This window comes from Nanorana parkeri, unplaced genomic scaffold, assembly GCF_000935625.1.
Source record: "Nanorana parkeri isolate BGI_ZX_2015 unplaced genomic scaffold, ASM93562v1 scaffold660, whole genome shotgun sequence".
NCBI classification, from domain to species: Eukaryota; Metazoa; Chordata; class Amphibia; order Anura; family Dicroglossidae; genus Nanorana; species Nanorana parkeri.
The window spans coordinates 575,848-598,755 of NW_017306928.1; the positions used below are offsets into that span (position 1 = coordinate 575,848).

The 22,908-nt window shown below is 41.0% G+C and overlaps 1 protein-coding gene across 1 annotated transcript in view; it reads right to left on the reverse strand.

The window, feature by feature from the left end:
- Nucleotides 1-22,908, reverse strand: part of CACNA1E (calcium voltage-gated channel subunit alpha1 E) — a 280,243-nt gene that overhangs the window by 12,456 nt on the left and 244,879 nt on the right. Inside the window, 10 exon segments of the mRNA XM_018563377.1 lie at nucleotides 526-625; nucleotides 719-834; nucleotides 2,472-2,572; nucleotides 9,143-9,250; nucleotides 10,804-10,909; nucleotides 13,303-13,399; nucleotides 15,450-15,577; nucleotides 17,737-17,899; nucleotides 20,338-20,429; nucleotides 21,712-21,777. Coding sequence (XP_018418879.1) covers nucleotides 526-625; nucleotides 719-834; nucleotides 2,472-2,572; nucleotides 9,143-9,250; nucleotides 10,804-10,909; nucleotides 13,303-13,399; nucleotides 15,450-15,577; nucleotides 17,737-17,899; nucleotides 20,338-20,429; nucleotides 21,712-21,777 — 1,077 coding nt within the window.

The window sequence follows — 22,908 nt, forward strand, 5'->3', positions numbered from 1 at the left end:
ATATATATATATATTGCACAGCTTTTGAGTTTCTGGATCTGCACATCTACAGATGTGGAAGAAATGCACAAAAGATATTGAGAATGAGTCAAGCAAGAATAAATATGTTGCTTGACTTTAGACAATATTGGTTTTGCCTGCATTTCAGCTTTAAAACTTTACATCACAGGAACTAAAAAAAAAGTCCTTTTAATACACTCATCACTAATTATACACTTGAATATATGAGATATGGAGGAGCAAAATTGCATTAATGAAAAGTAATATAATGATTGCCTACTATGGCCTGCGTTTGGTATTTGAGCCATGTTACTCAATAATTACCTTCTTAGGTAAACAGCAATTTATAAACATATAGCATGTCATTTACTCAGTGTGTGTACAGCAGTCATAGCCATTCAGTAACTCCATAAGGACAATTTTCTCAATTACAAACTGTCAGCACAGTTTTTTCAAACACGCAGATTCCGAAAAGCCATCATTTACACACGATCCAATTGCTGAGAGATTGGCTCTTATGTTTACCAGAGACAGCTGTTCTTCAAAGTCTTCATCATCCTCGTCCAGACACGGAGGTTGAAATATCTCCTCAGGGGACATCGGGCTCAGTGAGGGAAAAGCAGCCCTGAAAACACACAAAGCACATAAACATAACTCAGTTCTGGGGTACACCAGCAGAGCACTTAATATCATGTACTGATGGAAGGGGCACCATTACAGAACTCACAGTCCTGACAGTGTATCCTGCTGGAGGTATGGTAAGGCTTTGGCATTGGATAATATCTCCTCAGGTAAAGATGAGGCTTCCATTCTTTGAAACATTGGTGCATTTTTCTATGATGAAATAGAATATAACAATAGTAGTAGTTAAATTTAACATTGGCAAAAAAACACAACACTATTAATGGTAGGGGTTGATCCGCTCAGATTCTGTCCCAATAATCTCTTTTGTTACTGAAAAAGCAAATCTACAAGACGTTGGAAACTGAACAGGCTCTTTCACATGACTCAGCTTAAGCCCCAGAACCTCCATGCTTTCAACACACACACCATTCAGCTTACTAAAGTATGTGGTTTCTGCATTCTGGATGAAAGTATAAATACCTTTTAATGAGTATTAATCATATGGAGCAGTATATTCAGCCTGTAGGCACACAGCTAATAATGCAGAAGCAAAGCATGATGGACCTACTTTGAAGAAACTAAAAACTCATGAAAACTGTTGCAACTGTGCAAGGCAAAGGATAATTATTGTAAGGGGCACTTAGACTCCATATTTAGGTTGCACTGTATGAACGAATGCTCAAAGTGCACAATGTAGACCCCAGATCTGAGTGATCAGCCATAACCAGCTACCCACAGCACATAATGATTGTCAGCCCTGTCCTGGTAGTAGGGTTGCCACCTTTTCTTCAAGTGAAATCCGAACACAAGCGCTGCATGCAGCATTTTTCAGGTGGCTATGCGGGCTCTCAGGGGGGCTATGCGGGCTCTCAGGGGGGCTATGCGGGCTCTCAGGGGTGCTGTGCGGGCTGTGTGCTGTCTCACCAGGGGTCCAGAGGCGGGCAATATGGTGTCAGGAAGACAGAGATGTTTACAGGCACCTGCGGCTCACAGGAAGGCTGCCGAGGTACCCAGCAAGCACGGGACCTCAGGCAGCTGCATCTGGCCAGCACTTAGTGTCTTTTGTCCTGGTGTCAGCTGGCCTGAAACCTGGACACAGGACTCAAAAACTGGACTGTCCGGGTGAATCCCGGACAGGTGGCAACCCTATGCAGAACTGACTCTGGAACTTTGCTAATAGAGCCTCTCGCCAGGATGCTGTGTGAGAGGAAGGAGGAGGGGTATGAACTGCAGGGATTGAGCATGCTCAGTCTGACTGGGGGATCTGGAGGAGACAGGCCTGTGTGTGAGGCACTGGGTGAATTAGGACTGCATGCAGCCGAGCTGTGGGATTCCCACTGACAGATTGGGACACACAGACTCTGTATAGCGGCATTCTAAAGGACTGCTGTTCATCTGCTCAATTGGAGAGACTGTGTTCGAGGCTGGTAGTAATATGACCTGATAATTGCAAAGTTTAAGTTCAAAAGAGTGTTCTTAGTATACATTTAATGACTCGTCTAAATCATGTTATGCCGAGGCAAACACAAACTGAACCATGTGTACTGTTTTAAAATACCTACTTTAAGTGCAAGATCCAGCAATATGCCCAGAGTTCAGTAAACAATACGATATATTGGCACAGTAGTGATAGATATGACAAATAGTTATATTTAATAAGGCACCAATTCCCATACATCCTTCATGGCTCTGATGTCAATACAGTATGATCGTCTGCCATGACTTACATCAGTATGAATCCTAATTCATCTGTAAATCTCTTTACTGCACAGACTGGAAAGTCTCATGGTCTGCAATGTTTGGTTCCATACGGACAGAGGGATTGCTACACAATGATTAAATCTCACCTGTTCTTCCAGCTGCTGCCTCTGCTTTTTTGCTTTACTCTGCTTATAATAGTCCATGATCATCATAGCAGCATAAATCTTGCCCACGGTCAAATCAGAGGCTAGGAGAGAATGCAAATGCTGGTTTAGAATAATCACTTGACAGATGTGCAATAATAATTACCTGTAATAGTATTTTAGGTAAACTTACATTCTACATAATGGTTTGTATACCTATGTTGTAAGGATGCTTTGTGAAAATGGAGAAGTAGTGAACTAAAGGCTGCAAAATGGAAAGATGCGTACACACATTTAAAGCATGTATAACCACCACTCCCCATCCTTTGAATCTCGACAGCACAAGCTACTGTCCTGAACACATCACCCCCTCTGCTGACCATCTCTCCCCAGCTATGCTTCTGCTGCCCCTGGCTCCTCATGGCCTCCACTAACTGAAGCTGCATGCAGATCACAGAACTACCCCTTACTTCATAAACTACTATTGGTGGAGATAAAGGACTGCTGTAGCCATCTCCTCCTTACTGTCCTCCAATTCCTGACTATGCTGTATAACCTGTCAGGGCTTGGAGAGCAGCCTGAAACTTTTAGGCAGTTTGTCATTCCTCAAGCAGCAGTGGCCGGAAGAAGAGCTGCCATGAAATCTGGTTAGTGCACACTCCCTACACACTATCACCCAACAATCCCTCAGCAATGACAGCCAGCTCTTCCCCACTGTCATCTAACTCTCCATGCTACAACATCAGCCACACACCTCACCACCCAGCACACACTGCTCCTGTACCCCACACTTCTCTTACCATCCCACATGCATGTACCATATTACCCCCACCCACGGCTCCTGCAACCCTACCTTCTCTGGAACCCACCATTCCTACATGACCCATTCTCTCACCAATCACCATCCCTGAAACCCCCTTCACTTAGTACTCAGTGCACAAACCACCATAAACCACCTGCACATCCCTTTTCTCAGCACCCCACACCTGCACTCCCCCTTCTTTTTCCATTTACAAGACTGCACTTCCCCCTTCTTTTACCAAACAATGCACCTGCATCCCTCTTTTATCACCACCAAGAGCACCTGCACTCCCTATTCTCTCACCACCCACATATCTATATTTCCATCAGATAAGGTTTCCCAATCCAACAACCAATACATCATTTAACAGAATTTAATAACAGTTGGTTAGCAACCAAGTATGACATAGATATAATGCATATTTGTGGTCCAATGTGTTTTATTAGCCACCTGGACCTTGTAGCATAGGCGTATTTGGAGTCTAATTTGTTGGTATCTTCTCAAACATTAGTGTAACCATTTTTTATGAAGGTAAATCCATCTCAGCAATTATGGAATTGTGGATTATGTATAAAGTAGTTTTAAGAAAAGAAGACTCAGGATGTGTATTGTTGAGCTGTTCTGCCAGACTATTTATGACAGGCCTAACCAGGAGTCTTTTGCAGACCATGCTAGTGGAGGTTTGATGACACCTCTGCATTCTATTTAGCCAGCCTGTGTTCTGTTACATAGGTGTTTTAAGCAGGATTGGAGATTTGTCAAATGTGTCCCCTTCACTGGCAGCCCTACACAAACATGAGATTTAAAACTGACCCTCTTTGTCACCAATTTGTGAATTGTGGAGAAAGAAGGATGGCACTGTATTCAGTAGGTGCTAAGAGATGGGGGTTGCAAGTTTTATAGGTGAAGAGAGAAGGGGGACGCAGTCGAAGAAATGATGAGAGAAGGGGACTGCAGGTGAAGGAAGGGGTGAGAGAAGGGGCACATGAAATTCCCCTGGCAGGTGACTTAAGAAACACTAAGACCAAGGTCCAAGTGATACAGATTTTTTTTTCTGACCGAACATGCTTATAGTTATAGCAAACACCTGTTGGCCTTGTGTTACCTGCCAGTGGGATTTCAAACAGTAGGTATTCACCACTGGGCTCCACTACAATTTTTGTCTGCAATACATGAACCTTTTAAGAGGTTGGCAGTGGATATCATTGGACCACTAACCATCCCCAGCAGTTCAGGCAAACAATACATCTTAACAAAAGTGAACTATGCCACCTTGTTGTGGCACTATCATCCCTCAGGGCAGACAAGTTCACTGACGTTCTGTTGGGAATCTCTATAAGGGTAGAGTTCCCTGCACAATTCCTTAGTGAACAGAGCCCACAGGCTGATGAAAATACAGATGACACATGAACAGTCTGTGCAAGCATTTCAATGGGACTTTGAAACAAATGCTATAGACATTTGTGAGATCGCAGGAAAGGGACTGGGAATAACATTTACCTCTTATACATACTTAATTTGAGAGACCCAGAATAGCAAGATTACTTGCCCAGAGGTCCCTGTGGTAGAATATGTACTAAGACTCCGGGACAAAATGGGATGGTACAGGAGAGTTTAAAAAGATGCAGACCAAGCAAAAACACTGTAATGCCAGAGAGCAGATGTACAACTAGGATAAGAAGGTGTATAATCCCTATACAGCAGAACAAACTAGAAGCAGCAGAGGAGGCTCCATATCCAATCACAAAGCACCTGGATGATGTCAGTAATGTGATAAATTTGGAAGAAGGAGGCAGAAGCACGAAAGTTTTCCATGTAAACATAATAAGGACACACCATGAAAGAACAACATATATAATGCCAGTTTACAGCTGGACTGAACAGGAAGAAAAAGACCCACTGTTAGACTTGTTACCTGACATTTGGGAATTGGGATCAGACCTCAAAATTTATTCAACTCAACCGCTGGAAGTGCTCGTGGGACACTCTGACTAATTCACATGGAAACCAGGAAGGTTGCACCTTGCAGTCCACAAGATAGCCACAGGGGCTCATCCTCCCACCAAACAGCCTACCACGTCTCACTGAAGGTGCAGGAAGACATGAAGATGGAGATTGAGGTGCTGCAGTTAGTGGTCATTCACAACTCCCACGTCACAAGTAGTTCTGGTCCCCAAAAGGATTAGACAACCAGATTCTGATTCTTCCATGCAGAGTTTTCTATTTTAGGATCGGAAGTAGACAATATTAAAGTAGGGCCCTGCCATTTCTTTGGGCTGTTCCATCTAATGTCTGTTGCTTTTTTTTATCGCAAACTGTTACCCTGTTTCTTATATAAACTTGAGTTATACATACAATTAGCTTCTTTTATGAACTGCTACTTCTTTGAATTGCTACAAAAGGGACATTCTGGTGAGAACAGCAAACTTATCGGGTTTTATGCTTCTTAAGTGATTTTTCACACATCTCGCTGTCAGTCTGACACAGCACACAAACAAGAGAAGGTGCAGAGAGCCTCAGCTAATTTCACGCTGAATTAAAACACGCAGTGTATCAAATTACAGTGCATAGATTTAGACATAGCTGCTGGAGCGCATAAGTCTTAGAAGTCTATGATTAGTGGAGCTAAAGAAGCTTTTACTGTAATGGAAAGATTTTCCAGCACCTTCCATGATAGGAATGTTTAAAACGTATATACATTTATTTATATAGGACTCTAGAGAGACCACTACACCACCCATTTTATTTACTGCCCCTTAGGATAAATGAACACACCACCATTCCAGGCCACCATGGAATAGGCAAAGTAGCAGTGACTACCCGCTCTCACCACCAAACACTATAAGAAAACAAAGTAGAGTCACACCAGAAGAGGACCGAAAACTTTTGGCTTGGGAGACAAACACAACCAACTGGTCATTTCATAGGTCCGTTCACATACCTGATAGCTAAAGAAAATGTTGCAGCTCCGCAGTGACTGGTGGCCATGGTGAATGGTGGGTGTTGTGTTAAAGCGACTCTGTTATGGAGTTATTGCCGGGACTACCACAAAATTCAATCCCATAAGTATCTCCCTTAAGGTATTACATTTTTTGTGAAACCTCTGCTATACCTCGAAACTTGGGAAGGGTTATTCTTAATTCCACTTTTTGCACCAGTACCACGTCAATAAGGCCACATTCACACAGACCTGCTGAAACCATACAGCGTACAAATGCAGAAACCTTTGCCTACGAGGGCCAGCTGGTGCGTGCAGCTGACTGTACTACTTAAGGACAGGATAGCAGATTGTCTGTGTCTAGGGGTGCATCCATACCTGTATGGATGTATAAACTCAGATCAGTGTTTAACAGCATGAATTTGCATGCTGTCATTGAGTTCTATAGGCAGCTGCACCCAACAGCTCAGTCCATATCCCATCGCACTCCTGACCGTAAAATGCCCAAACTGATTAGAAGTGGGTGCTGCAGTGAATACGGATGGTTCCACAAGCAGATCAGTAAAAAGTGAAGAGATCACTGGCACCCCAAGATTCAAAAAGTGACTTTGTTTGCCTGAGGAAGGAACCAGGTTGGGTTCTGAAATGTTGCTATACACTGTGAGAGCTTTTAAGATGTCAACAAAGGAGGTTTGACATTCTTGAACCTTGGAGTGCCAGTGATCTCTTAATTTTTTACTGATCTGCACGTAACAGCTGTCTCACCTCAACACAGGTTTCTGCACAGATATGCACACTGTACTCCTCCACACATCCATGTGAATGAGGCCTAAGAGTGAAAGGACCGTAAAATCCCCCCATGTGCATCAAGAACAACCACGTCCACACCAAATGTTGAGTGAAGATGGATTTAGCTGAGAGCTGAAAAGTTGAGAGTAACATTCAGTATTTATCGTTACATGTGTACTCTGTTTGGAAACCAACAACTATATTATAGAAGTCTCTACCTTCCCTCTTTAACTTTCTCTGTTTCTATGGAGTTTCTTCATAGTACTATTTTGATCCAATATATATGCACTGGTTATGGAAGAGATATGGAAACCTTTGGTCTAGGGGAGCAAAATCAACCAACCAGCAAATTTGTTGTAGTTCGTTTCTGATTTTTTTGTTATTTCGTTTTTGGGGATTCAGGTCTGAAAGTCAATTCGTTTTGTTATTCGGATTCTTCCGAATCCAAATTTTTCAGATGCGTTAGATAATTACGAACCCATGTTCATTGCAGCAAAGTGATAATAAATGTTTTTTTTTTCTTTTTCCCTTTTGACAGTCCACAGCAACTATAAAAAAAACAGTGTACGGTCCCCCCCCCCCCACACTCAGAAAATGCCCAAACTGATTAGAAGTGGGTGCTGCAGTGAATACGGATGGTTCCACAAGCAGATCAGTAAAAAGTGAAGAGATCACTGGCACCCCAAGATTCAAAAAGTGACTTTGTTTGCCTGAGGAAGGAACCAGGTTGGGTTCTGAAATGTTGCTATACACTGTGAGAGCTTTTAAGATGTCAACAAAGGAGGTTTGACATTCTTGAACCTTGGAGTGCCAGTGATCTCTTAATTTTTTACTGATCTGCACGTAACAGCTGTCTCACCTCAACACAGGTTTCTGCACAGATATGCACACTGTACTCCTCCACACATCCATGTGAATGAGGCCTAAGAGTGAAAGGACCGTAAAATCCCCCCATGTGCATCAAGAACAACCACGTCCACACCAAATGTTGAGTGAAGATGGATTTAGCTGAGAGCTGAAAAGTTGAGAGTAACATTCAGTATTTATCGTTACATGTGTACTCTGTTTGGAAACCAACAACTATATTATAGAAGTCTCTACCTTCCCTCTTTAACTTTCTCTGTTTCTATGGAGTTTCTTCATAGTACTATTTTGATCCAATATATATGCACTGGTTATGGAAGAGATATGGAAACCTTTGGTCTAGGGGAGCAAAATCAACCAACCAGCAAATTTGTTGTAGTTCGTTTCTGATTTTTTTGTTATTTCGTTTTTGGGGATTCAGGTCTGAAAGTCAATTCGTTTTGTTATTCGGATTCTTCCGAATCCAAATTTTTCAGATGCGTTAGATAATTACGAACCCATGTTCATTGCAGCAAAGTGATAATAAATGTTTTTTTTTTCTTTTTCCCTTTTGACAGTCCACAGCAACTATAAAAAAAACAGTGGACGGTCCCCCCCCCCCAATTCATACCAGACCCTTTAGGTTTGTATGCATCCGAATTTCGTTATCAGAAAATTCAGATACGTTCGGATTCGTTATTTGCACATGTCTAGTAGTGAATAATTTCTATGGGATAAAGAAAGTGTTCCGTGCAAAGTGTACCATTGTGTTTCATTGATTGGTGGACATGAACGGTGGGTGTTACTAAAGGACATGGTAATTGCAAAACATCCTTTCACATCTTCCAGACTTAGCCTCCTTTGGTCTTATGAGATCTCATGGCCACAAATTTGGTGTTTGAAGAAGTTGGTGTTAGAAGACTTCCCTCTGCCAGATGCTGTGATCACAGGCCTGAATGGGGAGCAGACAGCTATATAATGCTCAGCATGTGTCATTGCCTGCGGGTACCATACTGTTCAATGCCTGGGTGATAAGCTATCTCCATTCTGAGCCACCAGGCCAGCATATCTTTTTAGTATAGGTCCAGGGAGGCAAATGCTCCCCTGCACACCAGCCCATTCCTTTACTAATATTAGCATGTCAGGAGAATTATCTAGCCCAAAGAACACCATTTTTTTTTTTGTTATATGGACAGAGTGTCTTATAACTTGAAGCACAATTTGTTGTATTTTATAACAGTTTTGTTTGGGGCATTTAACATACTTTGCCAGTCTGTACATTGGATACTATATCCAGCTCACCTTTTGGCATTGGAACAAGTAGGTCTAGCATCTTTTGGGAAAGATTTGGCCAAATGGCCAGTATTTCGTTCTGCAGCTCTGAATCCAGCTGTTGTCTGTCAGCTCCCCCTGCAACAAGGCAAATAATGGAATATTCAGCACTGATTGCAAGGACAGTACACTAATAAGACAGGTTCCTAGTCATGTAGATCAATAAACCAAAAAAAAAAAAAAAGACATGTACATGCAAGTATGCCTGTATACAGAACCAAACATTAATGTCGCCAAAACAGAATCCATACTCTTAAAGGAGAACTATGGGGTCAGTGTTATTCCCCATAGTTCTCCTTAGGGTAACGGGAGGACACAAACTAGCGTCCTCCCGTTACCCTAAGCTCAGTATACCGCGAGCTACAGCTCGCGGTATACTGAGACGCCGCAGCCGGAGCGGATCACGACTTAGATGACGGGATCCGCCCAGCTGCGTGAGTGACAGCTGGCTCTGCCTATCTAGAGGCAGAGCCAGCTGTACCTGCCCCCTCCCTGTCCGTTCCGCCAGTCAGCGCTGGCAGATCGGAGTGGGGAGAGGGGAATCCAGCCCCTCCCCCTGTCACGGCAGAGAGCCGTGACAGGATCGAGAGGCGAGCGAACGCGGTATGTGTTCGCTCACCTCCCCATCTACTGAGCCGACCTGTGACAGTCACATTGTCACAGGTCGACTAGAACTATGAGGTGAGTGAAAAGCACTCACCTCATAGTTCTCCTTTAACTTTAGTAACACCCTTATTTAAAGGTGACATTTTTTGTAGAAATTACAATTTAAAGCTGCACTCCAGACAAACAGCCAAATGCACAGGTTAAACAAATGTATAAAGGAGCTGCTTACATTTAAAAAAATATATATTAAATGATTTTTTATGATTGTCTCTTTTATATCTGTCTAGAGCCCAGCTTTAACTTTTACGTGTAATGCATCACTTCTGTATATGCACCTTACTCCAGAGCATTAATTAATTATACTCCTTTTATAGTATATCCTTAAAGTGTAAGTCCAGCCAAAACTTTCCTCTGAGTTTGGAATGGGTAAAAGGGTTAACACCCTTGCCAGAATTGTATATCCGTCTGTGTCGCTGTTGCAGATTTTTCCTCACTTCCTGTCTGGTGAAACTGTTGTCAGCAGGATAGGAAGTGAGTGCAAAGCTCTCTAATGCTGCCCCAGTTAAGAATAAAAACCTTTAAGCCTATCATAATGGGGCTGCTGCCTTTGTGTATGTCCAGTTGTCTAAATGTGCATGTAAGGCATTACTATTAGTATTTTTGGGTGAATTAAACTAACAAGTATCAACATAATGTTATTAAAGAAGAACTGTAGTGAAAAATAAGCCTTACACTGGTCGCCCCTCCACACTGCAAGGACGTAAATGTTCATATTGTCTAGGGGTAGGGGAATATACAGAAATACTTAATTACTTACTTAGTTATTCCTCTACCCCTAGACAAAATGAGCATTTAACCCCCATAGTGTAGGGGAGGACACACTGCAAGCATTGAAGTGTGTTTTCCCTGGAGCTTCATCCATGATTCATCCATGATATAAGAATCTACATATTATATTTGTTTCTGCTCAACAAGGCCAACTAAGCACATCACATTATTGTGGTTACAATGCCTCTGTTTCTTACCTTTGGCAATTTTCACATCCAGTGCTGTCCGGATAAGAGCCATTAGAGTGGAAGTGAAATGAACCGTCATATCTTCTGTTACGGGCATATTCATCAGGACCAGTCTCTGTACAAAAACACCGGGTGCCCAAGATATGGGATATCGACAAGGGGACCCAAAGCAAACAAGCACACATATGCACATAATCACTACACCATACACAGAACAGGGATGGAGACATCACTCCCCAAACTTCCCTCTATATCCCCAGCTCCACCCTATTCCTGTGTCTCTAAAAGAGAGAGAAAATGACAAAAGGAGCATGCAAGACATCGCCCCGAATATAGCTGATTTCCTGTGACAAAGAGTACTGGTAGTACTGGACAAAGGGTCTGGTATGAATTGGGGGGGAACCTCACACTTTTTTTTTCCATCTTCTGCAGACTGTAAAAAAAAAAAAAAAATTCATTTTTTTCCCTAATGTCATTTTGCTGCAACGAAATTCGTCCAATAAGGAATTTCATTGCAGAAAAATGACATTAGGGAAAAAAAAGACTTTTTTTTGTTTTGTTTACAGTCTGCAGAAGATTAAAAAAAAAAAAGCGTCTGATAGGAATGTTAGGAGAATGCCAATTCAAAAGCAAAGAAAAAAACAAAAACTTTATCCATTACTCGCCCTGCCCTGGATTAGAACCTGCGACCTTGTTGTAGAGGGAAAAAGTTGTCATTTTTTTTTCCTAATGTCATTTTGCTGCAACGAAATTCGTCCAATAACGAATTTCGGGAAATCGGGAATTTCGTATTCGTTTGCATTCGTCTTAGCTGTAATTCAGAATTCGGATGCATCTGAATCTCAGAATTTCCGAAAATTCGTCAAAAACGAATTTCGGAACGAACCGAATCGCACATGTCTAATTTTTATGTGTTGAGGTGCATTGTAGCACACTGCATTAGGCAGTACATTCAAAATTAATGAGCTATAATGCGCCCTCAATTACATTTTAGGTCTTGCTGCATTTTCTGCAGTGCAATACACACAGTGTGTGTTGGTGGGCTCGCTCTGGAGTTGTGTAGGGATGCCATTCTAAATAGGAGGCATCAAAACACGCTAACGTGTGCATGGTGCGCTACTGCTGCTGCACACTACTGCAGTGAAGATAGTATGAGCGATCCCTCAAGTGCTAAAGGAAGAGGGTCAACATGTCAGCTAGGCAACAATGGCAGCCTCCATGTTTTTACTCATCATAGGTTACTTTTACCTTGGTAAAAACACGAGCAAATCAAACGAAGCATGATGAAATATGCAAAATTAGTGGTTGCCATAAAACCACACATCAAAACAATCACTAGATGCAGAGATACAGACAGGCAAATATTTACTATTCCTGTAAGGGTAGAGCTTGACCCTTCCCCATCCCACCACTCTTAAGCTAGCCATTCACATAGAGTGGTTTAGCAAGAGAAAGTGCTCAATTACCCCATCCACACTAAACAGCATGGATGGAGCACTCACGAACACCGAAACAGCGACTGTAGCTGATTGGATGTAGCCACTGTTCAGCCAGCAATTTTTCTCATGATTCCTTCAAATTTTTTTGAGTTGAGTGGTGCCAGCAGGGCCACTCAGACTTAGAATTTTGGATGCTTCAGAGGAATTTGTTGAATTTCTAACATTGGGCACCTTTATTGTTCATATTTAATGTAAGTGGTTTATATCTCTGCATCTACTTTTGAAGGTAATCTGCTCATGCATTTTTCATCATATACATTACTCAGTTTGATTTGCCCAGGTTAATGGCAAAATTATTTAAAAATGTATGTACAAACATGTTAGTAATGTTTTGGATAGAGCAGGGAAAGATTAACATCCTCTGTCAAGTTTTTATTGCTGTCTGTGTCCCTACTGGGTAGATTCACCTCCTTTTTTTTGCCTTGGTGACCACTTTACCTGTGACGGAAATTAATGGGAAATCCAGAACTTTGCAGTTGTCACCAGAACAAAAGATAAAAGCAAATCTTGCAATGGGAACCCCCTTTTCTGTCACTTTCTTAAAGGCGAAGTCTCCTCCCCGTTTTGTATAATTCACTTTTTGTTACTTGTGTTTTGCTAAAATTATTCTTTCCCAAAATCCCGAAATGGTTCCAGCCTTCAAGAACCAGATATGTGTATCCCTACACTATCTGCAAGAACAGGGAACTACAATCATACTAACCTGAGTGTAACTGTAAGTCATGCATAGTGCAGCTCACAGAGGCATTAGGGAGAGAATTAGGATCGGGAAGGGCATTTTGTTTTTTTGTTGCTTAATTCTTATGGCATGATTTTTTTTATTTTTTATTGTGAGGCGGAAAAGTTAATTTAAACTTTAGTCACTTTAATTGGATACTGTTAGGATTGCACTGTTAGGATTTGTGTGCATAACATTCATCTTGAACCCATTATTGCTCCTACTTGGTGATTTAGTAACTTAAATTAATTTTTTTAATCCTTTCGCTGATTCAAATAGGGTTATCTCTACCTTATAAGCCACTTTGTTAGGACATCTCTTTCCGAGGCCTAAAGGTGGTGACATGAGGGTCAGCATTTCGTACATCTCTGGATAATGGATGCGGCCACTGGTTATGGACAGGGGGAGCCAGAGGAAGAGGAAAGGAGTGATGTGAGGACAATGGAGCCAGCAATGAAGGGACGAGGAAAAGCAGCATATCCATGGCAGCAAAACCCAAACCCCCAAAAAAGGAAAGTAACAGCAAACAGTAAAACGCACAGGAAACAAGGAAGAAAAGAAGGAAACAGAAGAGAAGAGGGAGGGGTTAATAAATGCCTCGACCTCCCCAGAAGCAGATTCAGATGGGTTTATATCACACCCATGCCAGTAAATAGATCTTTCCCACCCATGCCCAATTCCTCTCTTCTGTTTTTAAGATGTCTATCACTCCATCTTAATGATGTCACAAGCATGTACTATATATCAACTCCAGATACCCATCTCCAGGTTCAGAATGCATCTTCAGATAGTTCAGCTGTCATAGCCATTCAGATAGATTACTGCTCATAAGGAGCTGAGGCTTTTGGGGAGCCGTGTATCTATTCTGGTGATGACAAAGAGGGCACAACTGTCAACTTTGGTTATAGGAGTGAGATCCTGCAGTTGCTTCCTGGTGTGGCTCCCAGCATTCACCAGTGCAAAGCATGCCCAGGGCTGCATACAAGGAAAGTTTTCATGCATGTTCCCTGCCATTGTCTTCAGCTCATGCCAAGCTGCAGATTAGAGAGTCAACCAGCTGCCCCCAAACACCAGTAACCCTGTATCATCGGAGAGGGTGGATGTATAGCCTCTATTCACAATCCTAAAATAATCCCCAACCAACTTGAAATTAATTATGTGCAGATGGGCATATATAGCAAAGCCCTGCAGAGCAATAATGGCAGACCGATTTAACATGTTTTAATGTGAATTTCTAATCTAAACTTGAACTGCTGTATATTGTTAGCTATATTTCTCAAACCCTAAAGTATCAGTATAAAACTGATATTTCAGCTATCAGACCTTTACTGAAAATATCTTTAGTCTAATCTAATATATTTTTGGGAGTCTAGCAGCAATTTCCCTTTTAGCAAGAATTCCTGGCTTTGTTGCCCTACACCATGCAGTCTTACTCCTCACACAGTGTTAGTTGGAGTCTCAGTCCTGATATGGTGATAAATTTAATTTAAAGACCAAACAGACTTAGGAACTAATTTGACGAGATCCTGCCTCTAGAGTCCTCATGAGAAATATAAAGCTGGTGGGAAACTCAACCCTCTAGCATTTTATCAAACCTGAAATATCAGTTTTGGACAGACTGAGTTATTTATTCCTCTTTCCATGCCTTTTGTAGTGTCAGTTACTTAGTCATGGTTCACCCAAGTCTTTTATGAACTACTGTTGAGTCCCAGGGACTAGCTTGGGTGCAGCTGCTAATGTAGTGGGACGGTTAGGGAGTGAATGTCAGTCTTTAAACCTGGAGGCAGCAGCCCGAGGTCCCTTGCATGGTGCAGTAGTGGAGCGGTGGAGGGGGAGGGATAGTTAGGTGAAGGGAAAGGTGGAAAGGTAAAGGTAAGCTATGCCCTTGCTGAAGTGGAAAGGGCTGATAGATTGGGCACCAAACCTTGCATGCCACCCTGTACGGGCAGTTCTCTCCTAGGCCGAGCGGAGGCGAGATGACTCGGACTAATTTGTACATATCCTTATAGGGGATCCTGCCACTGGAAGAGAAGCACAGGCATGTTAATCAGAGCACAGCTCAGTACCATGAAGCTGGAGAGACTTCCGTGGACAGAGGACAAACCCCCCACAACTTCAGTCACTGCACCATGGGAGCTCCAGGGGCAGCACAAAGACCAAACCCAGCTCCTTCAATATATCTGCTGCTCAAACTGGGACATGAAAACAGGCAAGGATAGGTAACAAACCTCAACCAGTCATTCTTTAGTCAGGAAACAGGATTATACAATATATTACAGAATTCCAGAAAAAATAATAACTGTAATATTAACTTAATCAACTGGGAATCTAGTTTACTTTATTTCACTATCATATTTTCTTTCTACACCATATTTCTGCATGGCAAAGGGCTCATAATTAAGAGGTTCTAAGGATAAAGAATGCAGAAGACAATTTACCATGCTGCTCTGTCGTATTCCGCCCAGATTCGAACAAACTCGTCCAGATGGTGGGGGCCGAGAATAGAAGAGTCTCTGGTCAGGTATTCAAAGTTATCCATGATGACAGCAACAAAAAGATTTAACATCTGAGGAAGAAACACATAAATTCTAAATTCTGAAAACTGGAATTACATTTAATTTGTTAAATCAACACACTCTATGTCATAAACAATTGCCATGTTTTCTCATCCTTTTTTTGCATCTCCTGCAACTAATCTGCAGTCACTTCCTGTGTATATTAACTCTAGCAATGGCTGCATATCTCTACTCAGGGTGAGCTTCCGAATACAGACAACAGTGGGCCATGCGTGTATAATGTGTTAAAGTGGTCAATTGTAGTCCCCATCAGAAGCCCATGTGATACAGTGACGATGCTGGTGCACAAATTGGAGTCAGGAACAAAGTTTTGCCACCCCATAGGAAATGCCTGAAGAAGAAACTTATTGTTTTAACTAAAGCTGTAGATTTAAAAAAAAATTAAAATTACTTTTGAAATCACATTAACATGTTTAAGATTATATAAAATGTTAGTGATTGGGTTTACATGTACTTTAAGAGCACTGAAAAAAAGTAAATGCTGTAATGCTAGTTTATGCAATGTTATTTTCAAACCAAATTGCCAGTGTTAAAACACAGAAAAATACATGTTAACTACATGGAACTCTAAGCAATAAAGTTAAGCTACACAAATAGAACCTATTTGCATTGTTATCTGCTAAGTTGGAACAGTCCATGACTTCTTTATCTGCCACATGTTTTTCTCCTGTGCCTGGTAACATGACATTTTGTACAACCACAAACAGTTCCCCTATTGATTAATTACTGGTCTCTGTGACTTTAAAAGCCAGTGACTAACAGAAACAGTTAAGGTGCCCATACACTGTTCAAATTTATGACGTTTTTTGAGGAACCGGCCGAAATCTGCACATTGTGTGCCGCTGTCGGCACCCTTTCAATCGGCATCCCTCGATCAGCTGATGGAAGGAGCCAATACAAAAAATCCCCCATCGATCAGAGCCGGCAGCCAATATAAACAGCTGGATTCCTTGATCGACACACTGTTAGTGTTGATGGAGGAATGGTGCTATTTTTTCCGTTCAGCCCGTGGGTTCAGCGTATGGCCAGCCTTACATGTTTGTTGAAGTTAGCAGCTGTCCAATCTGCCAGGAAGCAGAGTAGGCAGTCTGCTTAGCCCACTTTGTCCATCCACAATTGCACTAATAAAACAAATAAAAAGAAGGGACACCCTAAGTCCTACAGAAATGGGCACACTTAGCTTTAAACTATCAAAAAGTTTACAGTTCAAAAAGGCTACCACTATGATGTCCTTTCATTTCACCATGCAGGTGCCCATTTTGTTTAATGGAAACTTCAGAGGCTCAACCAGCAGTTTTGTCAAAAGCAGAGGCTCGGGCGTGGCCTGGACATGGCGCCGTGAAGACATGCTTTAGGGGAGCTCTGTGATCACTGAACTGGACATACATTTTAGCCGAAACCACCATGAAGGACCTGGTAATGGTGGACTTGGCAGACAACCCTGCTGCCTGCTTGCTACATCTGACCCATATGTCCACTGGGAAGTACAAGCGGTCCTTGTCTCGACATCTCCTGAATGCGGCCCGCTCCTGTATACCTCTGTTGTGGAAGCAGTCTTGCTGCCCAACCCTCAAGATGTGGTTCTCCAAGACTGATGAGATGTATAGCAGAGGCTCAACCAGCAGTTTGTCAAAAGCCAAACAACAGCAATATCTGACATAGGAGAATGGCTGGCATTTTTCCAGTAGAATACCAATTAAGTTCCCAATTGAATTTGAGACGCTGGGAAGAAAAGTTGAGCAAAAACTGTAAGGTAACAGTGGAATCATCTTAGCTACATGTATAGATCATTTATATGAGTGTTAGTCAGCTTGCTTGATAAAAGGGGTATCATCTGTGGCCTTTGGCATCCTCAGGGGGGATGCACATTATATTCGGTATATGTAATGCTATATAACATTGCCAGAGATTGCTGATGTAGTGCTGGATTTGTTCAGAGACAGGCTACAAGTTTGGTTGGAGACAATTAGAGGCTGGGAACATGTTACAATAAATTGCAAGTAATTACTGCTATTACAGCCTCTTTTCAATTCAATTCTCCTGCTACTATCTGCAAGGGCCTGAGGGCTGCACATTGGAGTTCTTTTTTTTTTGAGAATAATAAATGACAAACATCTCATGCATTAAAAATTGTGAAGGTCAAACTCACCAGAAAAGAACAGAAGAAAATAAAGGAGACAAAATACACGTAAGCCAGATCAGTTCCACAACGCTCGTTCTCGTTATGCGCAGCAGCACTAGTGTCGGGTTCACAACCTTTATCTCCCAGGCATGACAGCATGATCTCCTGCCAGGCCTCACCAGTGGCACTCCTAGGAGCCAGAGATGGAATTAACAATTATAAAATCATACATCAAGCTCATATCATCATAGCTAAATATTCTTTTGACTTTAAAACATTATCACTTCCACCTGTGGTACCCACTTCCTTCGGTCTGAGACACTTTCTGAATTATAACAGTTTATGCTTTGGAATCAATTTCAAAAGACAAACTGTAAATGCAGCAGAATTTCTGCTTCTTAACAAGATGTTGTTCCTCAATAAATGAATGAATTGACTACACATCAGCATGTTTCTATGAGCTCTCAGTCATGGCTCCTCACCTTCAGCTTTAATAAGTTGGCTCACATAAAGCCAGCATTTCTACAAGCATGTTAGATGCAGTTTTGTGCTGTGAACATGGCACAGCAACTGTGAATAATCACAGTAAAGATTCTCTTTGGATTTTGCCTGCTTCAATTGTGATCTGGATGCCACAAAAAAGCCTGGTAAGTAGCGTGAAGTTTTAATGCCGACCCTCTTTGGGATGAAGGAGGGTAATTACTAGAATTTGTAACATACTTTAGCTAATTTAAACCTTTTGTGACATTGATACCTAGATGCTCAGGCCAAATTTAGCATCATCAGCATGTGTTAGTTACCTTATCAATTTACAGTCCATGTATCCATCACACTCCTGACCGCTTTTTCCATAGAGATTAGGTGGGTGCAATGGTAGTCGACGGATGGCCACCATCTATATGCATGAAAAAAAATATGGACACCGGCACTCCAGATGCAAATCAGATATGTCTATTTATTGACGTACATGCAGCATATCACACTCAGTGCAACGTTTCGGGGTCTCGCAGGATCCAATTCATCAGTCAGAACAAGTGATCACCTATTCTGCCTGATGAAGGAGATCCTGCGAGACCCCGAAATGTTGCACTTAGTGTGATATGCTGTACGTACGTCAAAAAATAGACGTATCTGATTTGCATCTGGAGTGCCAGTGTCCATATTCCTATTCAGTTACCTTATCAATAACTCAATTTTTCCACCTAAATAATTTACCTAAGGACATAGAAGTCTTTTTTATTAAAGGCTGACAAGCACATGAAAATGTAGAAAACACTTTTTTTCCTTATTTTTTAATTTATGTAATTTTTGATATACAGTAATTGTATCTGTAATTTATAGTAATAAACAGGGGAACACTGCCACCTTCAGTTTGCAGTGTTAGCGTCAAGCTCAAGGCTTATTTTGTTAATGAATTCTCCAGCCTGCATGCTATAACTATGTCATAGCTGATATAGCGGTCAGACAGTGCCCCGACAGTGGGAACCAGAGTTTTCAGTGAGAGCCAGAATTGATTTTGGCCATTATTGGCCATTATTAACATTTACCCAGCATGGGTCATTATGCTGAGAAAGGATAATATACAGATTGTGGGTGGAAGGGTGAGATGAATGCAAATATGGCAAGTTTACAAATAAAACAATTTTTCTCTTCTTCTTGCAGGTAAAGACTGATAATGGTTTCTGGATAGCTCTTCATACACAAGAGTTAGTACATCAAAGAAGGAATACCTATAGCTATAAAATTCTGCATGTACCAATTTCCTGCAGGGCTAAGCAAGCACATCTATTGTGTTTACAAGGATGCATTTCTGCACCCAATCACAAAGTGTCTGTCCTTCACCCACCTCCTCAGGATTTCCTTTTGATTAACTGTGCAGCTTCTAGTCATTCTAGGAAAAAGCTGATCTACAGAAATAATTACTTTAGGACTAAAAGATGCCCAGAATAGCTCAACCAGATATGAGCAGCAACATAACATGTTATGTGTAATTATGAAGGTACACTTATTCAAAGATGTAAACTTCCTGAAAAAAGTAGTAAAACACTTGTCTAGTAGCTAAATATAGTCTGGGTATGACCTACATACATTTCAATGTGTCTTTTCTAGTCATTTGGACATGTTAGTATGTAAAATCAATATACAATAAACGTTGAATCTTGGAGACAAAAGAATTACATAGTGAGTGCTGGGGTAAACTGTTCTCGATCAAAATCTCCTACTGAAAGAAATTTTTTAAATTTATTATAGGTATTCATATAGCGCCGAAAATGTACTCAGTGCTTTACATAGTTGCACATTCACATCAGTCCCTGCCCTCAAGGAGCTTACAATCTAAGGTCCCCATCTCACATGCATACATATAGGGCAAATTTAGACAGGAGCCAATTAACCTTCCAGCATGTCTTTGGAATGTGGGAAGAAACCGAAGTACCCGGAGGAAACCCATGCAAGCACAGGGAAAACATGCAAACTCCTTGCGGATGGTGAATTTCTGCTTTAATTCTTAATTGACCCCTTAAGCACTTTAGCAAGGAAAAATAAATGACAAAACCAATATGCATTCCGTTTAATGCTTCCTTGCAAAACTGATTTAGTGCTATTAACTTGGAATCTATGGGAACTCACCTGAACAGCAGCATGAGGGAACTGGAGAAACTCCTGAAGTTGTTGTGTCTATTAATATGGCTGTCCTCTTCCAATTGGATGTTACCAAATACCTACAAAACAAAATTAAATTACTATCTAGGCCTCACTGTTTGCAACTTCCCTAAGGTATATTAAAAGGGGCTCTTAAATCTAAAGATGTACTCCTTCTAACCTGCACTCATCTTACAAATAGGCGCAGATCTTAATCCAATTGACACATACTATGACTCAGTGGACTACACACAATACACTCAAATGGGTGGCTTCATACTATAGCCAGAAATGCTAAAAAGTCCCTAAAGTGGGAATATAAAATATGATCCCAGCACTTACTGGTTGCAGGCAACTTAAGCAACTTTCCAGATGCATCTTGGAAGATTAATGTCATCAAGCTTTCTCTTCATCAGTATAATATGTCTTTCATAAAAACTCTAACATTAAAGTATATCAAAGTTAAAATATTTTTAAATATTGGATAGAGTAAGAAACAGTTAAAACCTTTGAATTGTTTTGCCATCAGTGTCTCATTCTGAGGTTTTTCCTTTACTCCTGTCCTGTAGACACAACAGGAAATGAGAGGACATATCCCCAGAGTAAGGGAAATCCCCTCTTAGACAGTTGTCACCTGAACAAGTGTTCCCACTGGAAGATTTCTCCTTTACCAGTTTGGTGACATCTCAAAATTTTGGATCTTTATTTACTTTCAGTCCTGGTGACAATAGTCACCAGAACCAATAGATAGAGTGAAGGCACAGACCACAATAAAGACTGGATAGGAGCTTTAACTCCTCACCACTCTATGCACTAAAAAATAGTTAGCTTTAGATACGCTTTAATCTGCCAAGATGCATCTGGGAAGTAGTGACCTGGATTGTTGATACAAATATGTTCTTCAGGTTAAATATAGACTTTACAAGGTGTTTTTTTTTTATCTATCAAATTTTAGTAAGCATCTTTGCCTCTTCCTCTTTGGCAGGTATTGAGAAAAGGCATTCCAGTTTACTTGTTGTTACTATAATTAAATGATCAGCCACTGTGTTGGATTAAGATATAATTAACCTCTTTTTAAACTTACAAGTTTCTCACTCAAGATGAAACTCTTACTAAAATTAAGTACAGTACCAGAGATGCCATATTCATGCAACAGGTTTCATGACATTTCACCTCAAGCTCTGGGAGAGGCAGTGAGCCAGTTTAGTTAGTCAATGTTTTATTAGCTTAGAATATTTATTGTTATATTATCGACAGTAATAATTTCATAATAATACATAAAAGCTACTGACATTTACTAACAAAAGAATGTTCGGAGAAATACTTTTATGTGCACTAAATATTGTTAGATGTCAGGCTAACCTGCATGCCTATAATGGCATAGATGAAGAATAACATAGCAATCAGGAGGCAGACATAAGGGAGAGCCTGTAAATAATACAGAAAAAAGGTAATTTAAGTGACAACAACCACTGCAACATACATATTTCTTACTTGCAAGAAAAAGGAAACTATGCACTTGGATTTGCTGTTGCTAAACTCCGTGCAGTGCAAACATTTTTGATTGGTTTATATAATTACTTTAAAACAACAAATTGCCTAAAGGGCATAACATTTTACGTGAACACATTTTATTGCAGTGCTTACTTTAAACTATTTTTATATGACTTTTTTAAGCTTGAGCTTCCAATATTTGTGCTATTGTAATAAACTTAGTGATTTGTATACTAGCCACTAGAGGACGCATTCATTGGCACAGTGCAAATACTCTGACTCTCTCTTGTTTTCAATAAAAGGGCGCACTCTGCACACTCCAAAGCAAGATGCAGATCCTGCATATGTAGTAAGCAGCTATGGCTGCCCCATTTAAACAGAGACTGAGCTAATTCGTGTTACACATTTATTAAAAAATGAAAGCACCATATATGAATTACTGATATAAAAGAAAAATACTCCATTAATTGTCACATTCACCACCAATATATGGTATTCGGGATAGTTAATGAAACCACCACCAGTGTGAGATGAAAATAAGGAGACCACCACCAGTATGAGGAGATAAGGAGACCACCACCAGTACAAAGTGGAGATAAGGAGACCACCACCGGTATGAGGTGGAATTAAGGAGGCCACCAGCAGTATAAGGCACAGATTAGGAGATTACCACCAGTGTGAGTTTGAGATAAGGAGACCATGAGGTAGAGATAAGAAGTCCACCATTTGTATGAGGTAGAGTTAAGAAGATTACCGCCAGTAGGAAGTGGAAATAAGGAGACCCCCACCAGAACAAGGTGGAGATAAGTGGGACCACCACCATTATATGCTGTAGATAACAAGACCAGCACCAACAAGAGATGAAGACAAGGAGGCCACAACCAGTATGAGGTGGAGAAAAGGAGACCACCACCAGTAAAGGGGAGGAAAGCAAAACCATCACCAACAGGAGTTGGAGATAAGCACACCTCTACTAGTACAAGGTGAAAACAAGAAAACATTGCTTTATTAATATTTTTATTTGAATAGTTATTTCTATCAGTGGCTAACAGGTAGTTCCATAGT